The sequence below is a fragment of the Lytechinus pictus genome, chromosome 7 (genome assembly GCF_037042905.1).
Source record: "Lytechinus pictus isolate F3 Inbred chromosome 7, Lp3.0, whole genome shotgun sequence".
Taxonomy (NCBI): Eukaryota; Metazoa; Echinodermata; class Echinoidea; order Temnopleuroida; family Toxopneustidae; genus Lytechinus; species Lytechinus pictus.
In genome coordinates, this window is record NC_087251.1 from 2,158,494 (window position 1) to 2,181,877 (window position 23,384).

Sequence of the window (23,384 nt, forward strand, 5' to 3'; positions counted from 1 at the left end):
ATCTGATTGCATTCAGATGGAGTGTGTCATTTCTTTGTTAAATATCATGATGAATTAAAGAAAATAGCATACTCTAAAAGAGCAATGTTATGTTTCTAAATCATGTTTGGGGTCTTGTTTGTTTTTGGTGCTATTATTGGTATTTTTGCAGTTTGAATACCTTGTCAGGGTCGTGTCAACATTTCTGTGAAAGTTACCATTCACTGAACCGCCATATTTTCTTTATTTTTGTTGTTTATTCATTGGATATATTTTTGTAACCACTTAATTCTTTAACTCATATTATTCAATGAATTTAAAGTTGTTGTAGTACATCACCTAATTTCAACAATAATCAGAGAAGGGTATTAAGGTACTGGGAGTGTTAAACTAATCTTGCTTTTATTATTTGATCCCAACAGACAAGGCAGTACCTGTGGGAAAGAGAGATATCTTACTTCGGGAAGGACCTGAAGCATTTGCTAAGGCTGTGAGGAACAATCCTGGTCTAATGTTAACAGATACCACCTTTAGAGATGCACATCAATCCTTACTAGCAACACGTGTGAGAACCTATGATCTTAAGAACATCTCACCCTTCGTAGCACACAACTTTCACAACTTGTTCAGTGTAGAAAACTGGGGAGGTAATTTTGTTTCCGTTTATTTTTTCATTTATCAAGCACATTTTATTTCGTCCTGGAACTTCTTATTGTCTTCAGAGATTTAGTGAAATATGTGCTATTTAACTTAGAAAAGGGTTTTGGTTTTTGTACTCTAGTTAGTATTTGTCAGATTGTAGTCCGATGTTCAATTGTTGGCGATATCATACATAAGCATTTTAGATTCATTTTCAAAATTAGCACAGGAGCACAATTCTTTAATTACCACATGCATCTAATATGCATTGCCTTTTCCACATTTTTAACTCTAAATTTCAACATATTTTCAGTGAAGGATCTTTATACATGGTGCTAACTTTATGCAGCTAACCTAGTTTCAAGTAAATAAGACATCTTAATATGTCCATGCTTCATTGATAGGTGCTACATTTGATGTTGCTATGCGCTTTCTTCATGAGTGTCCTTGGGAGAGGTTAGAGACGTTACGAGAACTGATCCCAAACATCCCATTCCAGATGCTTCTCAGGGGAGCCAATGCTGTAGGATATACTTCATATCCTGATAATGTTGTGTACAAGTAAGTTTACCTTTATATTATACCCCTTGACCTTGAAGCATATTCATATGATATTGACTGGCCTTGAGGGAAACATGTATTGCCCACAAAAGAATCATATTGGCCCAAGTCTTTAGATGAGGGCAATATGGTTCTTCTTTGAAGGGCAATATTTTGATGTTCCCCGAAAGAAGAGCCAGTCAATAATTTTATTATCATCCAAATCAAACATCTAGAGCAAAAATCATGAAAATTGAGATATTTTTTTCAAGAAGATGGTTCTACTGTGTCATGTTTATATCAGGGACCAGGCTCTGCACTTTACCATTATGATGTACTTGTGGACGCATCCAGCCCCCGGATCTAGTGTTGTCTTTATTGTGACATATATTGTTGCTGCGCGAATCATAATGTGGCGTATCTCTTTCTACGCATCCTCAGATGCCCGAATGTGAGACCAGGGAAAATAGAAAGGTATATTTTGCGTCGTCTCTGTATGCAAAGTCAATACGCGCATTGAGACCGAGGAAAATACAAACAATATACCTATACCTTCCCAACAATCAGAAAATCTAGGGCAATACGGTTTTGTAAATCACCAGCTCAGTTGTCTGATAATGGTAGTAACATATAATATGATCATATGATGCCTAAGATGAAAATAAAATCCATTGATTAATGAGAGATCATTTTCTGTCTAGAAATGCTCAAAATAATTCAATTTTGTCATGAAAACTTTATGATTTGCTCCATGTCAATACTGTACATCCTTTCATTTTCCATGTTGTGTTGTCAGGGGATCTTTAATAGTTCACTTACATTTCAACTCAATCAAAGAATAAGGACACATGGAAAAATTGTGAACTGCATTTTAAAGTATGTACATTTATTGAAGATTAAATAACTTTATAACAAAATACAGAACAAGTCATATGGCTAAATTAACTTATGCAGTCTGATGGTCTATTGACATTATTAAACACTGCAGATAGTCTTAAACCATCTTGATCTCTGCTCTCAAATTTCTATTCTCAAATCTCCAATCTGGTATATGCTACAATTTTACTAGATTTGTGGAGTGAACCCTTTTATATTCTTTTAAGAGAAAACAGATTGTGCTGCTGTAAAGTGCAGTTTCAGAATAGAAAATAAAGGTCAATTGTAGCATGCATTTTACTAGGTTCGCCAAATCTATAACTGGGAGTGATAACATCATAATGAGCACTTCTTTTCAAATCACTTTGGCTCAATTCACATTTAAATACTTAATTTCATGTGATTATTTCACATACCACCAGCTTTCATAACGCTTTTAAAAAAACTTGTCCAACTTATCCAAATCTTGCTAAGAATTCGCTAAAAATTCTATTTACATACTTTTTTTCCTCGAAAATGCCTGTCAATTTTCCAAGTTTTTATGGAATTATTTTCATTTGGTAATAATTAACAATCCCTTCTTTCTTGACTGAAAGATCAATTTCTTGAAATTTCAGTTGCATCAATATACACATATTGGACAGGGTGATAGTCTGGCAAAGTTAATTGAAAATAATAATCACCTGTTGGCTTTGTCTTTTTTTAAGCATGTGACTTATGTACATCTTGATCTACTGCAATTTCAATAAACCTATTTCAAAGACTCAAGAAAGAAGAGAGTATTCCTCATTTTCCTGGTTGATAAAAATACTATCAACGAAATATGGCCAATAGATGTGCGTTTTTTATGGAAAGATGTGAAATGTTAATTTTCAGCAAATATTGTGGAACTACTTTTTTTTTTTATTAGACCCTAAAAAAATACTTCAATTTTCTGGCAATTCTAAATTCACAATTCCCTTTTGTAAGAATAATTTTTTTTTTAATCTTAAGAATTATTTGCTTTGTGAATTCATATGTAAGTGCTGATCCACTATATCAAGCTTGGAGTATATACATTGGATGTGCTTGTCCTAGTGTGTACAAAATACAATATGAAAAACATAAAATTGTTTAAACTTGACTACAAGATAATGGTTTCTCTTTCCATTGCCACTCTCAAATTTGTAAAGAAAGTTTGCATTCTGCCTCGTGCAACCAGGTACCTTTGAGACACAAAGAATTAAGAATTCAACATGTTAATTGAGATCATATATGATATTACTATCATTCAGAGAGGGATAGCATTGTTGATTGCCTTATTTGCCCTCATGCTCTTCTCAAACTGAGCCCAGAATAGTTCCTGACCATCCTCATCATCAGTCCACAACATGTAAGGTTTATTCTTACTCAAGAATAACCTGACAAGGTATGGCATGTTCTCATCCTCGATGTCCTCTACAAAGATCAGGATGATCTTGTCAAGTCCTGTATCATTGATATGCTCTAGGGCCATGTGGAGCTTTGTCATAGTCCAGGCATCGTTGATTGACTCATTGCTTAGCAACAAGACTGTCTTGAAGCTATTGTCAAGAGCATCAAAGATTGCATTAATGTAGTACATACCTAGGTGGAGACCCTCATCTCCATATATGATGTTCTGTAGGTGTGGCATCCTCTCTTCTAGCCCAGGTTTCATAACCTGATCAACCCATTCCTGCTCAGATTCCTGGAACATGATGTTCAGATGGTGATAATAGTTGACGTCATTAAATTCTTCTGCCATTTCATTGTACCCCACAATGGCGAGTTTGAGGAGGAAGAATTTATGATTTAACCACCATCGTTTAGTGTAGGCAAGAACAACAATCATACCAACCAGAACACCTGAGAAAGAGAGGACCACAATGGGAACAATATTGATACCACAGTGGTCATCTGGATGAAATGACAAGATTGGCTGATCAGAAAGACCCTTTAATGATGTCCCAGAGCACTTTGTTTGATTTGCGTGTTTCAACTCGATATTGTTGGATTCCAGCCACCTCCTAAACCATTGCAAAGAGCAAGAACATGTAATGGGATTCCTAGAAAGATCCAGATTGAAAGAAGTATTCATTGGAAATACAGTTCCTGGTTTGATGTTGGTGATTTGATTTCCAGCTAGATGGAGATCATGTAGTCTGGGTTTCTGGGCAAAAGTATTTGTATCCAGGTCATGGAGGGTGTTATCAGGGATACTAATCACAGTTAGATGATAAAGACCATTGAACATGTCTTCAGGAATCTTCTGTAGTTGGTTACCCCCAAGGAATAATAATTGGAGGGAGGAGAGAGGTTCGAATATTCCAGAGCTCAACACAATTATTTTGGAGTTGGACATATCAAGATAGTGAAGTTTAGATAGGTTCTGGAAAACTCTGCTTTCTATGTTCCAAAGATGATTGTTCTGAAGCCTCAGTAATCGTAAAGAGCAAAGCCCAGCAAATAACGACTGATTTTTTTTTTTATCATATAAGTCAATGTCTCTTACTTGTGCCACCTCCATCCGCAGTTCCTGCAGTATTGTCAAGTTTCTGTATTGCTCAATTGAATTTTCTGATACTTTGATAGGAGTATTTGACAAATCTAACACAAGCAATGAATTCAGGTTTGTGAAAGTTCCTTCTAAAAACGTTGACTTTTCATATTTGAGATATAGTCTTTCTAACTTAACAAGATCTTTAAATGCAGTAGTGGTATACACTGTGATCTGATTGTGAGATAAGTTTATTTCCTTCAGATTTATAAGGCCAATGAATATTTATTTGCCAATGATAGTGATAACATTAGAGGATATATCAAGTGAATGGAGAGTTCCAAGATTCCATGGTTGTCTTTTACTATTAAGATCTTTAATTGAGTTATGCATCAGATATACCTCCTGGATTGATGGCATGTCATTGAAGGAGTCTGGAAAGATGGCCTGTAAATGATTATTTGAAATGTTTAATTTTTTCAAACTGGGCATGCAAGCAAAGGTTTTTTGTGGCAAAGATGCTATTCTATTAACTGATATGTCAAGTTCCAGTAGTGATTGCAGCTGACAGAAAGACTCTCTTGTTATGCGTGAGATTCTGTTTCTACCCAAGTGAAGAACTTTAAGCTTGGAAAATCCCCAAAATGAAGATGGAGGAACATTGGTTATAAAGTTTAATGACATGTCAAGATTTAAGATTGATGGATAATGTTCATATTTTTTATCATCAGGTGGTAGAAGCTGCCTGATCTTACCAGCTCTTACTGAAAGTTTGTCAATAAAGTCCATACCTGAAAATGGTTGAATATCAAAGGAGTTGAAGAAATTTGATTCAATTCTCATAGTTAGCACCGAGTTCAAATGACAAAAGACTCTCGCTGGTAACCTCTTTATCTTATTGTTACTCAGGAACAAGTATGATAAAGTCTTGTTTTGTAAGGGTAGAAAGTCCTTCTGCTGAAGTTCAACCACCTCATTATTGGAAACATCAATTATAGACAGGGTAGACCATTCGGAGCAGGTATTAAAGTTGAGCCTTTGTATTCTGTTATGTTGTATTTGTATCTCTCTAAGTTTCGGTAGAACTGCAAGTGCATCACATGGAACATTGATGAGTTTATTATTATTCAGACGCACTTCTGTCAGATGAGTATTTTTTACAAAGAGAAGGGGAGACAAGGTCACTAAGTTTCCATAGGACAATATGAGATTCCGTAGCTCTGTCAGTGGCCATAGTGCCTTACTCTCAATCAAGTACAGTGGATTCTTTTTCACATTGAGAGTAACAAGATGAGGCACATGCTGGAAGGAATCATTCCAGAAAACTGTCAGATTATTAAAGGACAAGTCAAGAGCAGACACTTCTGTTGTCAAATCCTTAGGAACATCACTTAGTCCTAGATGAGCACAGTTGGCAACAAGACCTTGACTTGAGTTCCTGAAACGGCATCCTGCAGAGTTGCTGTAAGATGTCAAATCTGATGCTGCAGACTCTGATTGAGATAAATGTAAATGCATCAGATCTTGTCCACTGGTCATCAGTATAAGATGGAGGCAAATTACAATGTTTAGCATGCTGATCGCCATAGTCCAAGGCTCAGATATCACATCAATGATTGCTAAAATCCTATGATGAATTCAAAAAGATAGAAAGGGTTTGGAACCAGTCGGTATCTTCAGAATGTTTTCAGTTATGTAGAACCTCTGTACTAATCTTAGTCTGAGTATGACTCTGTTACAATCGATAGGATACACCTAGACAGTAGAATTAAGACTGAGCAGAGATTCAGAGCCATCTGCTCAGCAGTTTGCAAGAATATGACAGTTGTATTCCATCAGCATGTTATCCTGATCACTGATTTAAATATAAATTTAGATTTCCATTTATAATTTTGTCATCTTGTAACTCTGCAGACTGAATGAATAATAATGCTCAGGTCTTTGTCAGGATCTTAAAGTAGACTTTATTTCTTCATTCGCAAAGAAGGAAACTGATAACGCCTCAAAACTCATTAGCATGTGATGTGGAGTGCCTCTTATATGAATAACCCACTGATTAATGAAATCATTTATTGCAATTAAAGGCTCAGTATGGGGTATCACCCAGCTCCAGGTTTCAAGTTTTAATACCTCATCATTTATCTTTTATTCACTCTATGTGTTGAGTGCTAAGTTTCAATATTTAATTCCTTTATTGGTGCTTGTGATTCTGGAGGATGGGGAGAGGGAAGCTACATGTAGAATGTTTGCCTCCACCGTTCATAGGCGATTGCCGGGGGGGGGGCATTATATTATTGGCTCTTCTCTATCCATCATCCCCATTTTATTTCATCAGGATAATTTCAAAACCATTAAAAAAATGACAACTTTCAAAATCAGTCATACTTGCTTAGGAATGAACAGGATATGGTTGTCAGAGTTCATTATACAGTACCTGAAAACTAACTGTTATATCAATTCTAGTATTTGCTCATAATTGTATATGAGAGTGACCTTGTATTGGTCAGATATGGGGGTCACAGGATCAAAGATCAGAGGTCTATCAACAAGACAAATTGCTTTTTCTCTAGGTAAACAAAGCAATGGTTTGCCAGACCGACTTCAAACTTGGTGCGTACTTTACACAAGCATTTTCTTTCAAAACAAGTTTGATGAATACCAAATGGCAGGAGATTATTTACACTGATTAGGTAACTTTCTATGAAAAATGTGAATGCCCTTCTTTCAAAGTTTGAAGAGTGATTTTTTATGCCAAATAATAGTGATACAATCAATTTTCTACATTCTTCCCATTATATGTACTTCATCAATCATGTTATGGTTACAACCCCTTATGCTTATAGAACCTGTAAGTGACATATTTAAGCTGAAAAAGAATTGATTCTGTACTGTTATAAAACAAAATTAAGGAGAATAATATTGTTTATATTGACCCAGCTCAGAAAAGAGAATGGATATTTCTGTGTATTTGACCATTTTAACTACCTAATAGATGAAATGATTAATACTGATTTGGTTTTATTCTGTTATGTTTTCCTATCAGATTCTGCATTCTTGCTGAAAAGCGTGGAATGGATACCTTTCTTTCATTTTTTTAACTACCTGATCAGTGAAAGACTTGATACTCACAGGGTTTTTGGTGTTAACTTCTAAAGATTGGTGTTTATAATGAACTGATATCTACAGTGTCTTTTACTCATTAAAAACCTGATCCCTGAAAACTCGATACTCAATGGATTTTAATGTCTTTTATCAGGTTCTGTGACCTTACTCATAAGTGTGGAATGGCTATCTTCTGTGTCTTTGAGTGTCTTAACCCTAATTCTCCCGGGGGGGGGGGGGGGCCATTATGGCCCCCCCCCCTCGACAATTTTTGCGATATATCTGCTGTGCAAAATTTTTTGACCTCGCCGCTCACTGACTTTTTACTTTCAAGTCTCGCGCAAATTTTGAGACCAAATTTGTGACGCCCGGGTACGCGGTTACGACATTACGCAACATTATGTAAGTGCATGTCAGACCCAAAATTGCTCATAAACGTGATTTCATGTACAAATCCAATGCAAATTGTGTATTTGGCCAAAATTCATAAATGTATCATTATTTCTACTTTTAATAATCAAACTTAATTAATTTTGCCTTGTTTATGATTACAATTGAGTCTGGAACGATTTCCATTGAAAAAACAATAAAAAACAAAAAGTGAAAAAACAAAGAAATACATAAGAAATTTAAAAAACAATAAAATACATAAGAAATCGGTCTTGGGACCAGAATTTTTTTCATTCACAATTGTTAGGAATGCTATAAAGAATATTTTCACCAAAAAATAGCATTCTATGAGCTTTATTTAGTGAATCAGAGCAAAAAGTATGATTTCATGAATAAATTAGCATAATTAATTCATATAAAATAAAAATATATGAATTCAGTGAAATTTACCAATGCAACTGCGTAGATTACGTCATTCTCTACCATCATGCAAATTTTCGTTGTGATCGCGCAATCCACGGCTGAGATCTTAAGGGGGGGCCATAATGCCCCCCCCCCCCCCCCCGGGAATGACAAGAATCAGAATACCCCGGGAGATTGAGGGTTAACCACCTGATCCATGAGATCAAGATTTTTGTCAGACAAGTTGTCAAATGTTTCCTTGATGTTGATTGAAGCAGTGTTACTATGCTTACTGTTGGATAAAATGGGACTTGAAAGATAAAACGTCAAACAACTCCTTTCATGAAATGCTCCCCAGATCCATGAGACTTGATACTTTCCTATTAGATTCTGTGACCTTGCTCGTATGAGTGGTGGAATAGATTTTTCATTTGAAAGACCGTCTCTACTACCTAATCAAAGAAAGACTTAACACTCACTGTGTTTCTTATGTTTTTTATCAGGTTCTGTGACCTTGCCCATAAGAGTGGAATGGATATCTTCCGTGTCTTTGACTGTCTTAACTACCTACCAAACCTGATCCTTGGTATGGAAGCTGCAGGAGCTTCGGGTGGTGTAGTGGAAGCTGCTATCTCATACAGCGGAGATGTATCTGATCCATCTAGGACCAAATACACCTTGGACTATTATACTGACCTAGCAACAGAGCTTGTTAAAGCTGGTACTCATATCCTCTGTATAAAGGTGAATGTTATATTAATACAATCATCTTTAACATAAGAGAAGTGGTTCTCAAAATTTATTTTCTATCTTTGACTTGTGGGTCTCAAGGTGTTGGACAATTATTTTTTTGATAGGGCCTATAATTTTAATAGAAAAAATATGTTTGTTGATAAGACCAAATATCCCACCATTTTTTAAAAGAATTCTTAGGTACCTTAGTTATCTAATTCAAGGTTCAAGTAGAGTGTCAAAGACATCACTGACAGCATTGATGATTTATGTTCAAAATCCTCATTTATTTGTAATTTGATATTGCTTTGAATTGAAAACACATCTGTAAGTGCCTTCCATATCGTAGGCAGAATTTGACAGAGTTCTATCTAGAAATGTTCAATTACAATTTTTATTTGTTAGGATATGGCTGGTCTTCTGAAGCCCAAGGCTGCAACCATCCTAGTCTCTGAGCTACGAGATAGATTCCCTGACATGCCACTACACATCCATACACATGATACCTCTGGTGCAGGCGTGGCTGCTATGTTAGCCGCTGCTGAAGCAGGAGCTGATGTTGTAGATGTAGCAGTAGACTCGCTATCAGGGATGACATCACAACCTAGTATGGGAGCTGTTGTCGCAGCTCTTGAAAACACTGGCATGGATACAGGTCAGTTAACATTATCCATCTTGCAAAATCTATCTGCACAATGGTTCTTCCCAGTCAGTGTCATTGAATTATCATCTTTAGCCATTTCTAGCTACAAGAGGCTAATGATGTTTGATATAGAGAGACATTTTAAGAATGGTAGAGATGCCAAATACCCTGTTTGTTTGGACTGTTATCAACAAATTTGATGTTAACTGTAGGGGTTTTTTTTGGGGGGGGAATATGTTGAAGATATCGATATTCAATATCTATTTGATGCTTACTTGAGTTACCATTCTACTGCATGTAATAGCAAAAGATTTCCCTCATTTCTCAGTGAATTTACCTTGAAATTGTTATCCTTGGTATTTGCAGTGATGGCACACAATTTATATCTAAGGCCAAACCACTCTCTTCTAATTAATAACCAAATCCATTCAATAGGGGCAAGAGTTCGGGAGGGGTTTAAATTTCAAAATTTATAACCTTATGGAATATTAATGTTTGATAGTAAATTGTTATCTAGATCACAAATAAATATCTGCATCTGTGCATTTTATTTCTTGTTTACTTGATATTACATATTAGGTGTTGCACTGGAGGAAGTCTTCAAATACAGTTCATATTGGGAAGTGGCACGTCAGCTGTATGCTCCATTTGAATGCACAGTCACTATGAAGAGTGGAAACGCTGATATCTATCGTAATGAGATCCCAGGAGGACAGTATACAAATCTTCAGTTCCAAGCATTCAGTCTTGGTCTAGGTAGCCAGTTTGATGAAGTCAAGAAGGCCTATGTTCAAGCCAATCAACTACTTGGAGATCTTATCAAGGTCAGTTGGTCTACATTAGCATGTGTTTGTAAGAGCTTAGTTTGTAAGAAACCTTTGCCTAGGTTGTTCAATGACATTTGCTTCGGCGACAATTGCTCTGCTCTAAATTTCACATACTAATCGAACGATCATCTTAACACTTTACCGTACCCTAAACCTAACATAAAACCCTATTGAAACCCTGAACCTAGCCCTACATCTTAGAAGTAATTAAGTCCAGAGCAAACGTTTCAAGAGCAAATGTCGTGTCAGCGGTCTAGGTAGCCAGATTGATGAAGTGAATAAGGCCTGTGTTCAAGCCAATCAACTACTTGGAGATCTTATCAAGGTCAGTAGGTCTATCTTAGATTGTGTTCATAAGAGGTTTGATTGTTAGAAACAGTGGTTTAGGTAGTCAGTTTGATGAAGTCAAGAAGGACTATGTAGTAGCAAAAAATCTACTAAGAAATCTCAATGACATTAGGTCACGAGGAAAACATGATTAGATTGACTTTGTGACAGATCATCTTTGTTTGGGTACAATTCTCCACTTTCATTCATACTTAACTTCCTACTTTGAGTTTGTTGAGAAAGTAAATTCATTAATAGAAATTTACTTCAATACTATAAGCCTTAAGTTCATATTTTAGATGAGAACTTTATTTCTATTATACATGATATACTGCAGTTTTATTCCTATGTTCAAACTTGAGATTTTTTGTTCATGTAGAATTTTATCACAAATGTTTTCCCCATGTATTTTTATTCAGGTAACACCATCATCTAAGGTAGTAGGAGACCTTGCTCAGTTCATGGTACAGAATAAACTCACTCCAGAGCAGGTAGAAGAGAAGGCTGATGAACTCTCCTTTCCTAAGTCTGTTGTGGAGTTCTTGCAGGGTCATATTGGACAACCATATGGGGGTTTTCCTGAACCTCTCAGGTCTAAGGTAGATATCATTCCAATAGATATTAGGATTGGCACTGTTTTGTGTTGTTGTTGTTTTTTTTCAATCCAAAGATAATGTAAATATGTCAATTGTTCATCACAATAAGTGGTTGTTACAAAATTTCCTAGTTTCATTGTTTACACTCAGCGACGTTGAGAGAATTCAAGAAAAGTATGAAGTTAAATGCCCATCGAATGACAATGATAACCAAAATAGTTGTTTTGTCAGAGATTAATGGCAAAAAGCATATATTTGCTATTTGGCATTTTTTTATAACCTAGGAATTTTAGTATAAATATTTTGTACCTTTAAATGCACTGAAATAGCCAATAGATGGTGGAATTTAATTTTTCTTTCTTTAATTTGTTTCCAAGGTAACAAAGGGACTTGCTACTGTAGATGGGAGACCAGGAGAATCTCTTCCATCTCTTGACTTTGATGCTCTGAAGGCTGAACTCATTGCTCAGCATGGGAAATGGATACGAGATAGTGATGTCGTTAGTTCTGCCCTCTATCCTAAAGTCTTTGAAGATTTTGCCAACTTCAAGAAAGACTTTGGACCAGTGAACACTCTTGATACCAAGATATTCTTGGTTGGTCCTAACATTGCAGAGGAATTCAATGTAAGTTTTAGTGAATTACATGAAATTGAATTACATAGTACAGGCGAGATCAAATAAATAGGTTTTTTTTTCTCTCTTGCAGGCGAGACTGTCAGACTGTTCCACTTGTTCTAGATATCTGATATTGCTGTTTGCTTTTTTTAACTGTATAGGTAGAGATCGAGAAAGGCAAGACACTTCACATTACCCTCCTAGCCATGGGTGATCTCAACAAGAAGACTGGAGAGAGGGAAGTCTTCTTTGAACTCAACGGTCAACTCAGATCAGTTCTCATAAAAGATAATGCTGCTATGAAGGTAATTACAATGCTTAAAGGCCAATTAAAACCCAATGAAATGATTTGAACAGAAAGAGAAAAATCAAACAAAATTTCATCAAAATTGGAAGTAAAATATAAAATTTGTGGCATTTTAAAGTTACAACTCTTTTCATAAATATTTATATGAGCATCCTGGTCAGTTTGCAAATAATGCAGCTGATGATGTCAAACTTTGTGCCCTAAGTAGAAATATTATAGTTTAGTATTACATGCTATTAATATGGGTACAAAAATAATGCCATTCAAAATACACTTTAAAAACATTATCAAGTATTTTAAAGAAGGGATGTAGCAAGAAATAACATTGAGGATGTAAGATATATGTGCTAAATCATGTTAAAGTTAGTTCATTTTACATATAGAGATAAAATTATCTGATAAGAATTCTCCTGCCATATTGGACTAATGCTCTGTAGTAGACAAAGGCAGATATTTTCTTGCATAGATTATCTTCTGTGGTGTTAAAATTTATTGAATAATCAATAGTGAAGCTTAAGAGCATAATAATTCACACTACTGAGTGGCTTCCTTTTCTTTGACATTCCAAAATGCACTTTTTCTGTTTTGAATCCATTTCTTGTTTATTTATTTAGTTATAAACATTTGAGTGTAGAGCATATGTACAGGTATTTGTGCATTGATATGATTTGTGAACTTACATAATTGTACACTTGTACACAGGAATTACACGTCCATCCTAAGGCTGTGAAGTCAGTGAAGGGATCGGTAGGTGCCCCCATGCCAGGAGAGGTGATTGATGTCCGGGTTCAAACCGGTGATAAGGTAGAGAAGGGTGCACCATTGATTGTACTAAGTGCAATGAAGATGGAGATGGTTGTCAGTGCACCTATGTCAGGAGTGGTCAAATCTATATCGGTCAAGAAAGGAACACCTGTAGATGGAGATGACCTTCTGGTGGACATTGAGTAATGATGAGGTTTCTTCAGAACTCCCTGGTGAGTAGGATGGTGATGGTAAATTCAATACGAACATTGAGATAAGAACTGGAATTTATCGGATATTACAAGAAGTACTTGACCCAGATGTTAAGGCTGTATTCTGCACTCTGTTACGCAATGATTTGCAATCAATTGATATCAAACAACAACCAATTAAAATCATTGTTACATGTGCATTTTTTCAAATTCTGATCAGGAACCAATAAGGAGTGTTCTATATAATTAAAATCAATAGCAAAATTTTGTTATGCGAAACAGGTTTCCTAACATCACATTGATTATGACGGACATTGAAATGGTATTATTTACTGGTGTTATACTACAATGAGTAGAATCATGTTACTATGAAAGTCTAGAAGACATTATCAAAGCCAAATTGTGCTAAGTGCCATCATTAACTCATGTCAAATTAATTGCAGTTGAGCGTCTGTTCAAAAATGTATTATTGCTTCTCAGTCATATACAGTCAGTCCGCAAGCCCTGAAAAAGTAGCTTCTTTTATCCAAGTGATATTCATGACTAGAGGGTTTTTGCATAGTTAATGAGCTTGGTGCGAACCAAAACACCTCTTTTTATTTGGCCATTGCTGCTCTAAATATTGACCAAATTTCATGTTTTTGGTATCTTTGTAAGGAAGAAGAATCATTCTTTTAGGTCATGTGTTTGGATTTTTAAAAGAATGTTGTAATATAGGTAAAACTTTTGATCTAAAACATGAAACAAAATATTTTTTTTCATGCAACAAAAGTTGTTGTTTTCACACTTAATTTCTGTTTGGGCACAAATGATTTTTAAATCATGATAAAGCTGAAGATCTAAGCTTTAATATGGTATAATTTTTATAAGAAGATGTATTTTAGATGGGTCAGCAGCCAGCTTTTCATAGGCCAAGTACATTTTGCAGCTCAAAAACAAGAATACTGCGCTCTGATTGGTTATAGACTCCACACACCCACGCAAATTCCAATGTTCCCCACACTGGGCCTCTGCAAGGTCACACTCACCATGTGGTAATCTCTTCAAATTACCCGCGCCTGTTTGTTTTGAAAACAGTATTCAGCCAATCAGAACTCTGGATTTTATGTTACTCAGAAATTTCAGAAATCTCGTCTTGCATCTTGATGGAAATAACTGGCTGCTGACCCATCTAAAAGATGCCACATATCAAGAGTGACATTTTAAGAAAGTATAGAGTTTGAGCTTTCTGATGATATAAATAATGTTGGTGCCTGAAACACAAAATGTTGCACAATTTACAAGTGAAAACAGAGGAAGAAAATTCTGTTTGATGCATCTTTTCAGGTAAAAAATTCACTTATTTATCAAAATATTTCATTCAAAAGAAATGACCAATATAAAAGGGTAACATTTACTCTTGCCCATGGTACAAAAATAATCAATATTACTCAAGAAGAAAGTGGTTAAATTCTTTGAGAAAGAAAGTCTCACAATTCACGAGATTTTGCAGGGACATGAATTCAGCCACGAGAGGACTTGGATAAATCTTGCTCATTTGCTCATTAACACAGGGGCTTGCGGACTGACTGTATATAGTGCAAATTGATTGCAGTGTCTAGGATCAAATTATAGCTGTCAATTTGAACAAGAAAGGACAATTTTCACCTTGTATGCTAATGCAAAATGTCTCTGGGAAATTCCCTCTTCATGATGTAGAAGAGTAACCAGATATAAGCTGTCATTTCCATGGAATTTGATTGTATGTCCAATATTTATGGTTTAATACAATTCAATGTGAGTGATCCAGGGTTAAATTAAGAAGTGTTTCACAAGTGATAAAATACATTCACATGAAATGTTATATTACATATACACATTGTCACTTACATTTGACCTAGACAATAAATCTTACACTTCATCAAAAGAGTCAAAGATCAACTCAGTCATAGTCATTCAGTAAAGTGAAATAGATGTTGTTGTTTTTTTTTTTTCATTTCTATTGTTGTTGTCATTAATAAAAACTGGTTGAAGCGTAATGATCATTTGCAATCGGTGCTAATCGACAACTCATGAGATTTTATGCTGATTATTGTATGAATCCACTATCTAATCTCTGATCACTAGATTAGAGATTTCAGTAGACGACAAACTAAACCAACATAGACTGGGTTTTGGTTAGGGATCATCTTCTGGGTTTTCTAAGTGCAAGATTGGAGACATTTATTGGTCCAAAGTTGGTGAATAAGGATGAGTTTTTCCACAGATGAACGGTTATCTGAGAATACATGCATACTATCATCAACATCCATTCAATAAGTGTGTTATCTGACATGATTTGCATTATTTTCAGTGCAATTATCTCTTCCATTGTGCTGTTCATTCCATTTATATGATTTGAATCCATGAATCATTATTAGTTTAATCAGTAATAATGCACATTAATATTAGTCTCATTCCCAATTTCAAATCTGATGCATAGTTTTACACCCATCTCATAATAGGGAACATTTAGCAGTTTGATGAAATAGTGTATGATTTTTATGGTTTACAAAATGTGAATTGATACCAGGGTATTTTTTATCATGAAATTTGAAATATGATCATATTCATTTGATTGAAGTAATCAGTATACATGTATTATGTAATCTTTGTTATTCATTGATAGCAATGTGACATGGCAAGAATGTGGCAAAAGCTTGATATTGCCTCTGATATTGGAGCAAAAAAATACAAAATTTTATATGTCTAATGGTAGGTGTAAATGTGTTATCAGATTATATGTATGCCAAGGCTAATGTACTCTCATATATTTTCAGAGGTTGAAGATATATTTATATTTATTACTTATTATGTGATGTGTCAATGTTTCCATAATACTGTAAGTGGAAAAGTAAGAGCAAAATTAACCAGTTCTGCATGATGATGTGCTTGTCAAAAATGATGTGTGATTCATTGTATTCCTATATATATTCCTGTATATCTCGTTGCAGGTGAAATTAAAGCAGAAAGAATGGGGGTATTCAACATTAGATTGGAAAAATAATTATGCTTTTTTTGTCTTAGATACTGTGAAAGTAGGTGAGAAGGGGATTGCATACATGTATTATTGATATTACAAAAGTTTATTTGGATAGCATTGGTATTATTGAATCCCTGATATACTGTATATTTTAGTCCATATTGTCAAGTTTTCTTTGCATCACCTTTCATCCTTTATTTTCGAGCCCTTTAAAATCCTGATATGGATTTTAACAATATGTTTAATGCTATAGTATGTTAAAGTGAACTATGTTGGTTATCATGGGATATGTACTATGGACTTCCCTTACTGTATGTCCTGTTGCTATGTTTGCCTGAAATATGTATGCATTTGTCTCTTCATTTATGTTAAGCAAGCATTCACCATATTATGTTATGGGATACAACAATTTTCATTATAAACAATATTACGCAATAGGTACTGTTGACATTTACATGGAGTGTCACAGTATGCAGACGCACAATGTTTCGAGCTTATATTTTTTTATTTTACATGATTATGATATAGTGAAAATTTATCAGCAGTATTAATCATGCTGTATTGGTTTTGGTCACTTCCAGTAAGATTTTTTTTATGGTCCTGAATTGTGCAAAGTTTGATGGTCTATTATTTTTAGGGCAAGTTGAGCTTTTCATTCATCTCCCGCTTTGGAAAATGTAAATCATAGCACAATGTACACTATCTAATATGATGAAAACTTTTAAGTGAAGATATTTAGATTTTAAGTTTGTAAGTTACTTTTTCATTTCATTAACCCATTGTTATTTACAGTCACTCTTTACACATATTTTAAGGTTAATAATAGTAATTTTCTCGACAATATCAATTATTTTGACAACCATTCAAAATCGAATAAAAATAATTCAGAGTGCATCGTTAGTTACAAAAACTTAACATACACAAATTTATCTCTCTCTCTCTCTCTCTCTCTCTCTCTCTTTCTCTTTATCTGACTATTTTATTGACTTGGTTATGGTGCTCAACCTGGGGTGACCTAATTCATCTCTTTAAGTATTATAACCATGAATGATGCAGTAGCATTGTATGCCTGCCAATTGTATTACTATTACATATCATTTAAATTTGTGTGTGACCACTGAATTTGTGGAAATAAAAATTGGATTGTGATATAATTTTTAAGGATTTTATATGTTTTTTTTTTTGCATTTAACCTACTGGAGTTTGATAGAATTAGTGAATGCCAGTTCCTTCAACATTCGCAAGATTCCAATTTTTTATGTAAATGTGATTTATATCCATGGTAATCTGTGAAGTATATGAAATTTACTGTTTATGGATTAAATATGTGCGGCAGTTAAACTTGAGAATTAGGGAATTTAGTTTTAGTGTGAAATGTTGAAGATTCCTGTGTATTGCCAACTTATTTATTTTTCCAATGAAAAAATGGCATACTTCTGATGCAGTATGTAGACCATGATTTAAAATATTTTTGAGACAGTTTACTGCTAATCATGGATTAATAATTTAATTGTTAGCAGTACTTTCAAACTCATTATCATTGTGTGCTTGATCTCTGTTATGCTTTGTCCCCATCTTTTTGTTTTTATTTATTTTTTATGCATATTTTTATGAGTTGGCTGAATATTGATTTTAGTCAAATGTAGTACTACTTCACATGAAATATTTCTCAGAATGCACTTTACGTAATATTTTATTATCTTTTGTAGTGAATCATTGTCTTTTGCTCTAACTTTTATACTTCAATAATAATTTAATTTTCAACTTCAGTGTGTGTTTTAGTTGTTACTGGTTTGACGAAGCATTAAAATACACAGAAGCAGCTTAATGCTAGAAATCTTGAGTCTGTGGATGGACATTTATCAGTTACATTTTCAATTTGTATATGTTTGAATAGGGTAATATATGATGAGGTGCATTTACTGTAGGTTAATAATTCACTCAGTGGTTTTGTTCATGGTGTAGTAATTTCTTTTTCTTCTAGACCTTTGTATTTTGGTATGTAATAAACAAGTATGTGTTAATTGATGGATTTCTTGCAAATCTTGAGAAAGAAAAGAAGCAAACTGTTTTTATTCAGCAAACGTTTTTTTTGGTTTTTTTATACAATATTTCATTTAAATATACCAGTATTGTTGAGGTAAAAGACAATAGTTGCAGCAAACAACTATTTCATGAGAAAGTCTTTTTAAATCAAGGTTAATTGTCAAAATATCATGCATTTAGATCTGGTACATAAATGTAAACTTTGTAAAATCATGAAATCTAAGCTCAAAATGGAGAATTCTGATGACGACTAACACAGAAAAGCATACATATGTGGGACACTGTATTAATATTGGTTAAAAAAAAAAAAACATTTGATGGAATTCTGTGCGTATTTTGCTCATTTCTCAGCAAGTATGCATTTTCTTCAAGAGCTAGTTGGCACATAATTTTTATTTGAAAAAAACATACAAGCACTTTGGTGGTAATTTCATTGGATTCTGTTCAAACTCATTTGAGATCGTTAACACAACTGGTATTTATCTTTAAGCAATGAATCTTTTTTTATGTGAGCAGTACCAATATTTAAGTATGTTTTTAAAATTCATTGAAAAATAATGTGTTTTCTTATATATATTGCAATATTGGAATATTATGAAATGCCATTTTATCAATTTTCATTGTTCTATTCCACATTCAAAATTAATATTTTATTTTATTCCTGAAATGCATGAGCACGCTTTGTAACAACAGTATATTCATTTTATAAATCTGTTTCTAAGAAACTTATGATCTGTTTATGTAATGACCTATGTGATCTATGTATCACCATGTATCATTATCAATACATACCGTTTTCCATGTGTGTGTCTTCCCAGATGAAATACCCATTGCTATTGTAGTGTATGTTTGTTGATAATATATATGTAGGCTGTGGATTGCCAGTACTTTGAGTGAAGTTATTATTCCAAATTATAATGTTATTGCATTGTAAAGCATGAATGCAGAAAATGAAAATCAGTAGTATTTCTTTCCAAAGTAAATTATGGTACAGTTTTATTTAATACATAAGACAATTTATGACAAGCATATGTTTCCCTTTTTTGTTACAAGTATGACAGACATACCTTTATGTTATATTCAAATAAAAATCACATTAAATGTGTTTCTGTTAATCACTATAATGATTGTGATATCAAATTGGTATGTTTTCTTGTTCTCAGTATAATGTTGCTACAATGTTAAACACTTAAGTGACTCATGTGGCAAAAGTCTTATATACAGTGAAGGCATAATGATGTTACAGTATGTGATCAAGTGAATATAATAAAGATGTGATATTGCAATGTAGAGCACATTGTGACTTGTCTATGACAGTATATTTTTTGTGATATATTGTGAGCAATAAAGAAAGTGAATATTTCAGTGATTAGTTATTGCTTGTGTACATTATTTATTGATATGTAGAGCAGGACTAGAGCTTACAACAAACTTTGACACCTTCATACACTTTTCCACCCCAACATTTAGTTGATTTTAATAAAGAGGAAAAGAGAAGAAATAGCCTTAAAAAACACTGAAAATGTAAGATGTAAAATATTTAATGTTTTGCTGATACTGAAATTTAAATATGACATGAGAATTAAGAACAAAAAAATTGACACTTCTCCCCCAATTTCATACAAAAACTTGTGGTTTATAAAGAAAAATCCAACCTTTTGTGAAAGTGTGAATATAGGAAATATAGAATGTTGGACATTGGAAAGATATGGGGCAATGAATATGAAGTGTAAAAACTGTTTAAAAACTAGAAATTTAGACTGGATTTAAGATTGGCATTTTGTTGAGTAAAATTTGACAAGTGGTAGCGAATATTCTCCCATTTTCCAAGTATATATTACTTGTAGTTGGAATTTTGATTTCTCTTCGCACTTCTCATTAAATTTGGCTCACACATTAGTCTTGGGGTAGAGATGGGCAAGACTTGTTTTTCCATGTGTTAGACACTACATTGCCATGGTAACAGCATATTACATCAATGTGTAAACATTGCGGGCTTGAATTACTTCATTTTACGACGTATGCTCATGAACTGTGGCACAAACATACTGTAGGCCTCGAGCTAAAGATGTGCTAGACACTTATTTGCATTTGTCAGAAATTGTGTTACCATGGTAACCACATATGTCCCCAAATCCAGGAAATCTCATTGTGGGTCAAACTAATTTCCAAGTTTTTATCCAGTGTCTACCAAAGCTGGTACAAATATTCATCTTGACGAGGGGTATGCAAGATTAATTTTCTAAATGTTTCTCGAATAATTTATCAAGTAACAAGATTTCACTTCTCTAAACCACTCCTTGAATCGTTACACTGGCTTCCCATACGACATCGTATAGTTTTTAAGTTACTTTTGTTAGTTTTTAAGTTTCTTAATAAGCAGGCACCTTTATATATCTGCGTGATTGTTTGACCCTATACACCCCTCGCAGGAATGTACGAGCCTCCAGTGACCCATTCCGTCCCGCATATAAAATCACTAAGAAACTGGCTGGACTTTTACCATAACCGCTTCAAAATATTGGAATCGCTTACCTTTTACTCTTAGACAATCACCATCTGTTGCTTCATTTAAAAAGGGACTTAAAACATTTCTTTTTTCCAATCCAGATTTTTAGGATTGTAAGGTTTCATTTTTATAGTTGTAACAATTTATTTTTCTTGTTGTAAGCGCTTTGGGCCATTCTGGGGAAAAGCGCAGTATATAAATGATAATGTTTTGGAAACTGCATTACAAGGTAATAGGACGGGGTATTCATCTCCTTCAGTGATGTTTATGATTACAAAAAATCAATATATCATTTTGTTAGGTAATAAAATACCCCCAAAAATGGATGGAAGGGAAGAAATTGTGATATAAATGGGAAAGAAGTATGATTATAAGAAGGAAGAGAATATTTTATAGAAAAGGGAATGATAGATAACTTGATTTGAATAGTTAGTGATAAGAGCGTATCAAATTAAACAAAAAGCAGGTGATATGTATATATCATTGAATTATCACCAACAATCAGGTGATAATGTGAATTTTTCATTATTATGAATTATAGACACTCTTCCAAAAAAAAGGGGGAAAGATAAAATGAATAATAGGTTTGATGAAAAGGGTTTCAAAGGAGTACAGACAAATGACTTAAATGGGAAGTAGAGTAAATATGAAATGGAGATTAAATGCAAAGTATAATGGCAGTATCGTATCGTGTATCTAATTCCTTTTAACTTTCATCTGTAATAAATGTACTCTCTTATTTTGTAACTTATCCATTTACATCATTTACACTGGCATCACCATGTGAATGTATAATCCATCACTTACTAGTCTTTTCTGGTTGATATTTTGAGCGCGCTCACATGAAATATGTGTGTCGGTAGGGAGTTTTAACAATACGTCGATCTTATTTGTGATTAGGGTTGATAGAGAGAAAGATGTATTCTGCATTGAACGACAAAATGATAATAAACCAGAATAAAATGTTGCAAACTGGATGAGCAAATATTGATTAAAACTAAATTGTAATAAAACAATGAGTATATCATACTCGGCATATGTTGGCAAGACATAAAATTCTTCACTTACGCATTCGTGAAACAGATATTAAAATGGTAGAAAGTGTTAAATATCTTGGAGTTTTTATAGATAGGGAACTTAAATGGAATGTTCATCTTGATCACATGTGTTCAAACATTGGTAAAAATGATTGGTTTCTTGGCAGACTGAGGCTAATTGTTGATGAATCTAGATTAGAATTAATATATTCTTCGGTTATCATTCCCCACTTTGATTGTTTGGCAATCTAGTTCTAAAAATATTTGACTTTATCGCAAAAGCTACAAAATTGAGCGGGAAGAATTATTCTAAAAAAATCAATCCATATTGCATACTTTATCCACATATATACATGATATTCTGAAATAGAAGACTTCAAATACTCGGCAAAGGGAACATAATGTATGTAATGATGTTTAAAGTTTTGAATAATTTTGCACCTGAATATATGAAAATATCATACCCATACTTTCTGCGTACAGAAAATCACCTTAGTCTCCCAAAACCACAGTCAAATAACTGTAAACGAACATTTTTGTATAGGGGGGCTACACTTTATAACCAATTACCAATTAATTTGTCGTCTAGTTCAACTATTCAGTCCTTTAAATCCAATTTTCAATTGTATCTCAGTTTTCCATATTTTTTTGTTGCCTGTAGTTGCATTGTTTTTTAGGGCTGGGTGATTGTCTGTATGTTATTTCTTTTAATGTATTCGATTAAGTTTTGTGTATATTTTTGTAATCATACATGTATATATTTGCTTTATATGCTTTGTTTTATTTGCTTTATTTGTTTTAGCTCGAACTAAAGCCGGGGTAATAATAGCAGTACTTTGTATCCTCTGGCAAAAAACGCTTTATAAATCCAGCTATTATTATCATTATTATTATTATTATTATTATTATCATTTTGATCATTATCATTATTATTATTATTGTTATTATTATTATCTTTATTATTATTATTATCTTTATTATTATTATTATTATTATTATTATTATAAAGGAACCCGTTGAAGAGCAGTGGTAATTTGTTTATACCGCTGAAATGGACCATCTTCCATATCTATACGATTTGTCACATTTAAACATTTATATACAAATAAATATAAACAAACAAACAAATAAGTTATTACAAAGCCTGCCTACAGTGACGTAATGAGGCAGATATTTGGGTGAGTTGAATTTTTATATGGTTTTATATGGTTGTGGAATATTTGCGACCAAGCAATAATGATTAAAAAAACAGTGATTGATTTTGGAAACGGTCTGGTACATATAAAGGGGGATATATCGGGCCTATTAATGTTGTTAAGCATAAATATATTTTATCATCAACAAGCATAACGAGTGCTTAA

The 23,384-nt window shown here is 33.7% G+C and overlaps 1 protein-coding gene and 1 pseudogene across 3 annotated transcripts in view; one reads left to right on the forward strand and one right to left on the reverse strand.

Annotated features, from left to right (window-relative positions):
• The window catches only part of LOC129265160 (pyruvate carboxylase, mitochondrial-like), a 37,317-nt gene extending 19,745 nt beyond the window's left edge, over positions 1 to 17,572 (forward strand). For 2 of the 3 annotated variants that reach the window (XM_064101596.1, XM_064101598.1), the window contains exons 12-20: positions 402 to 626; positions 1,023 to 1,179; positions 8,929 to 9,169; positions 9,563 to 9,812; positions 10,380 to 10,624; positions 11,374 to 11,553; positions 11,928 to 12,176; positions 12,329 to 12,472; positions 13,177 to 16,018. In XM_064101596.1, the coding sequence (XP_063957666.1) occupies positions 402 to 626; positions 1,023 to 1,179; positions 8,929 to 9,169; positions 9,563 to 9,812; positions 10,380 to 10,624; positions 11,374 to 11,553; positions 11,928 to 12,176; positions 12,329 to 12,472; positions 13,177 to 13,425 (1,940 nt within the window). In that variant the 3' untranslated portion in view covers positions 13,426 to 16,018. Of the gene's footprint in view, positions 1 to 401; positions 627 to 1,022; positions 1,180 to 8,928; positions 9,170 to 9,562; positions 9,813 to 10,379; positions 10,625 to 11,373; positions 11,554 to 11,927; positions 12,177 to 12,328; positions 12,473 to 13,176 lie in introns of all 3 variants that reach the window. The other variant, XM_064101599.1, reaches the window with a different exon arrangement.
• On the reverse strand, positions 3,305 to 8,205 carry LOC129265614 (insulin-like growth factor-binding protein complex acid labile subunit; annotated as a pseudogene).
• Positions 17,573 to 23,384: the final 5,812 nt, after the last annotated feature.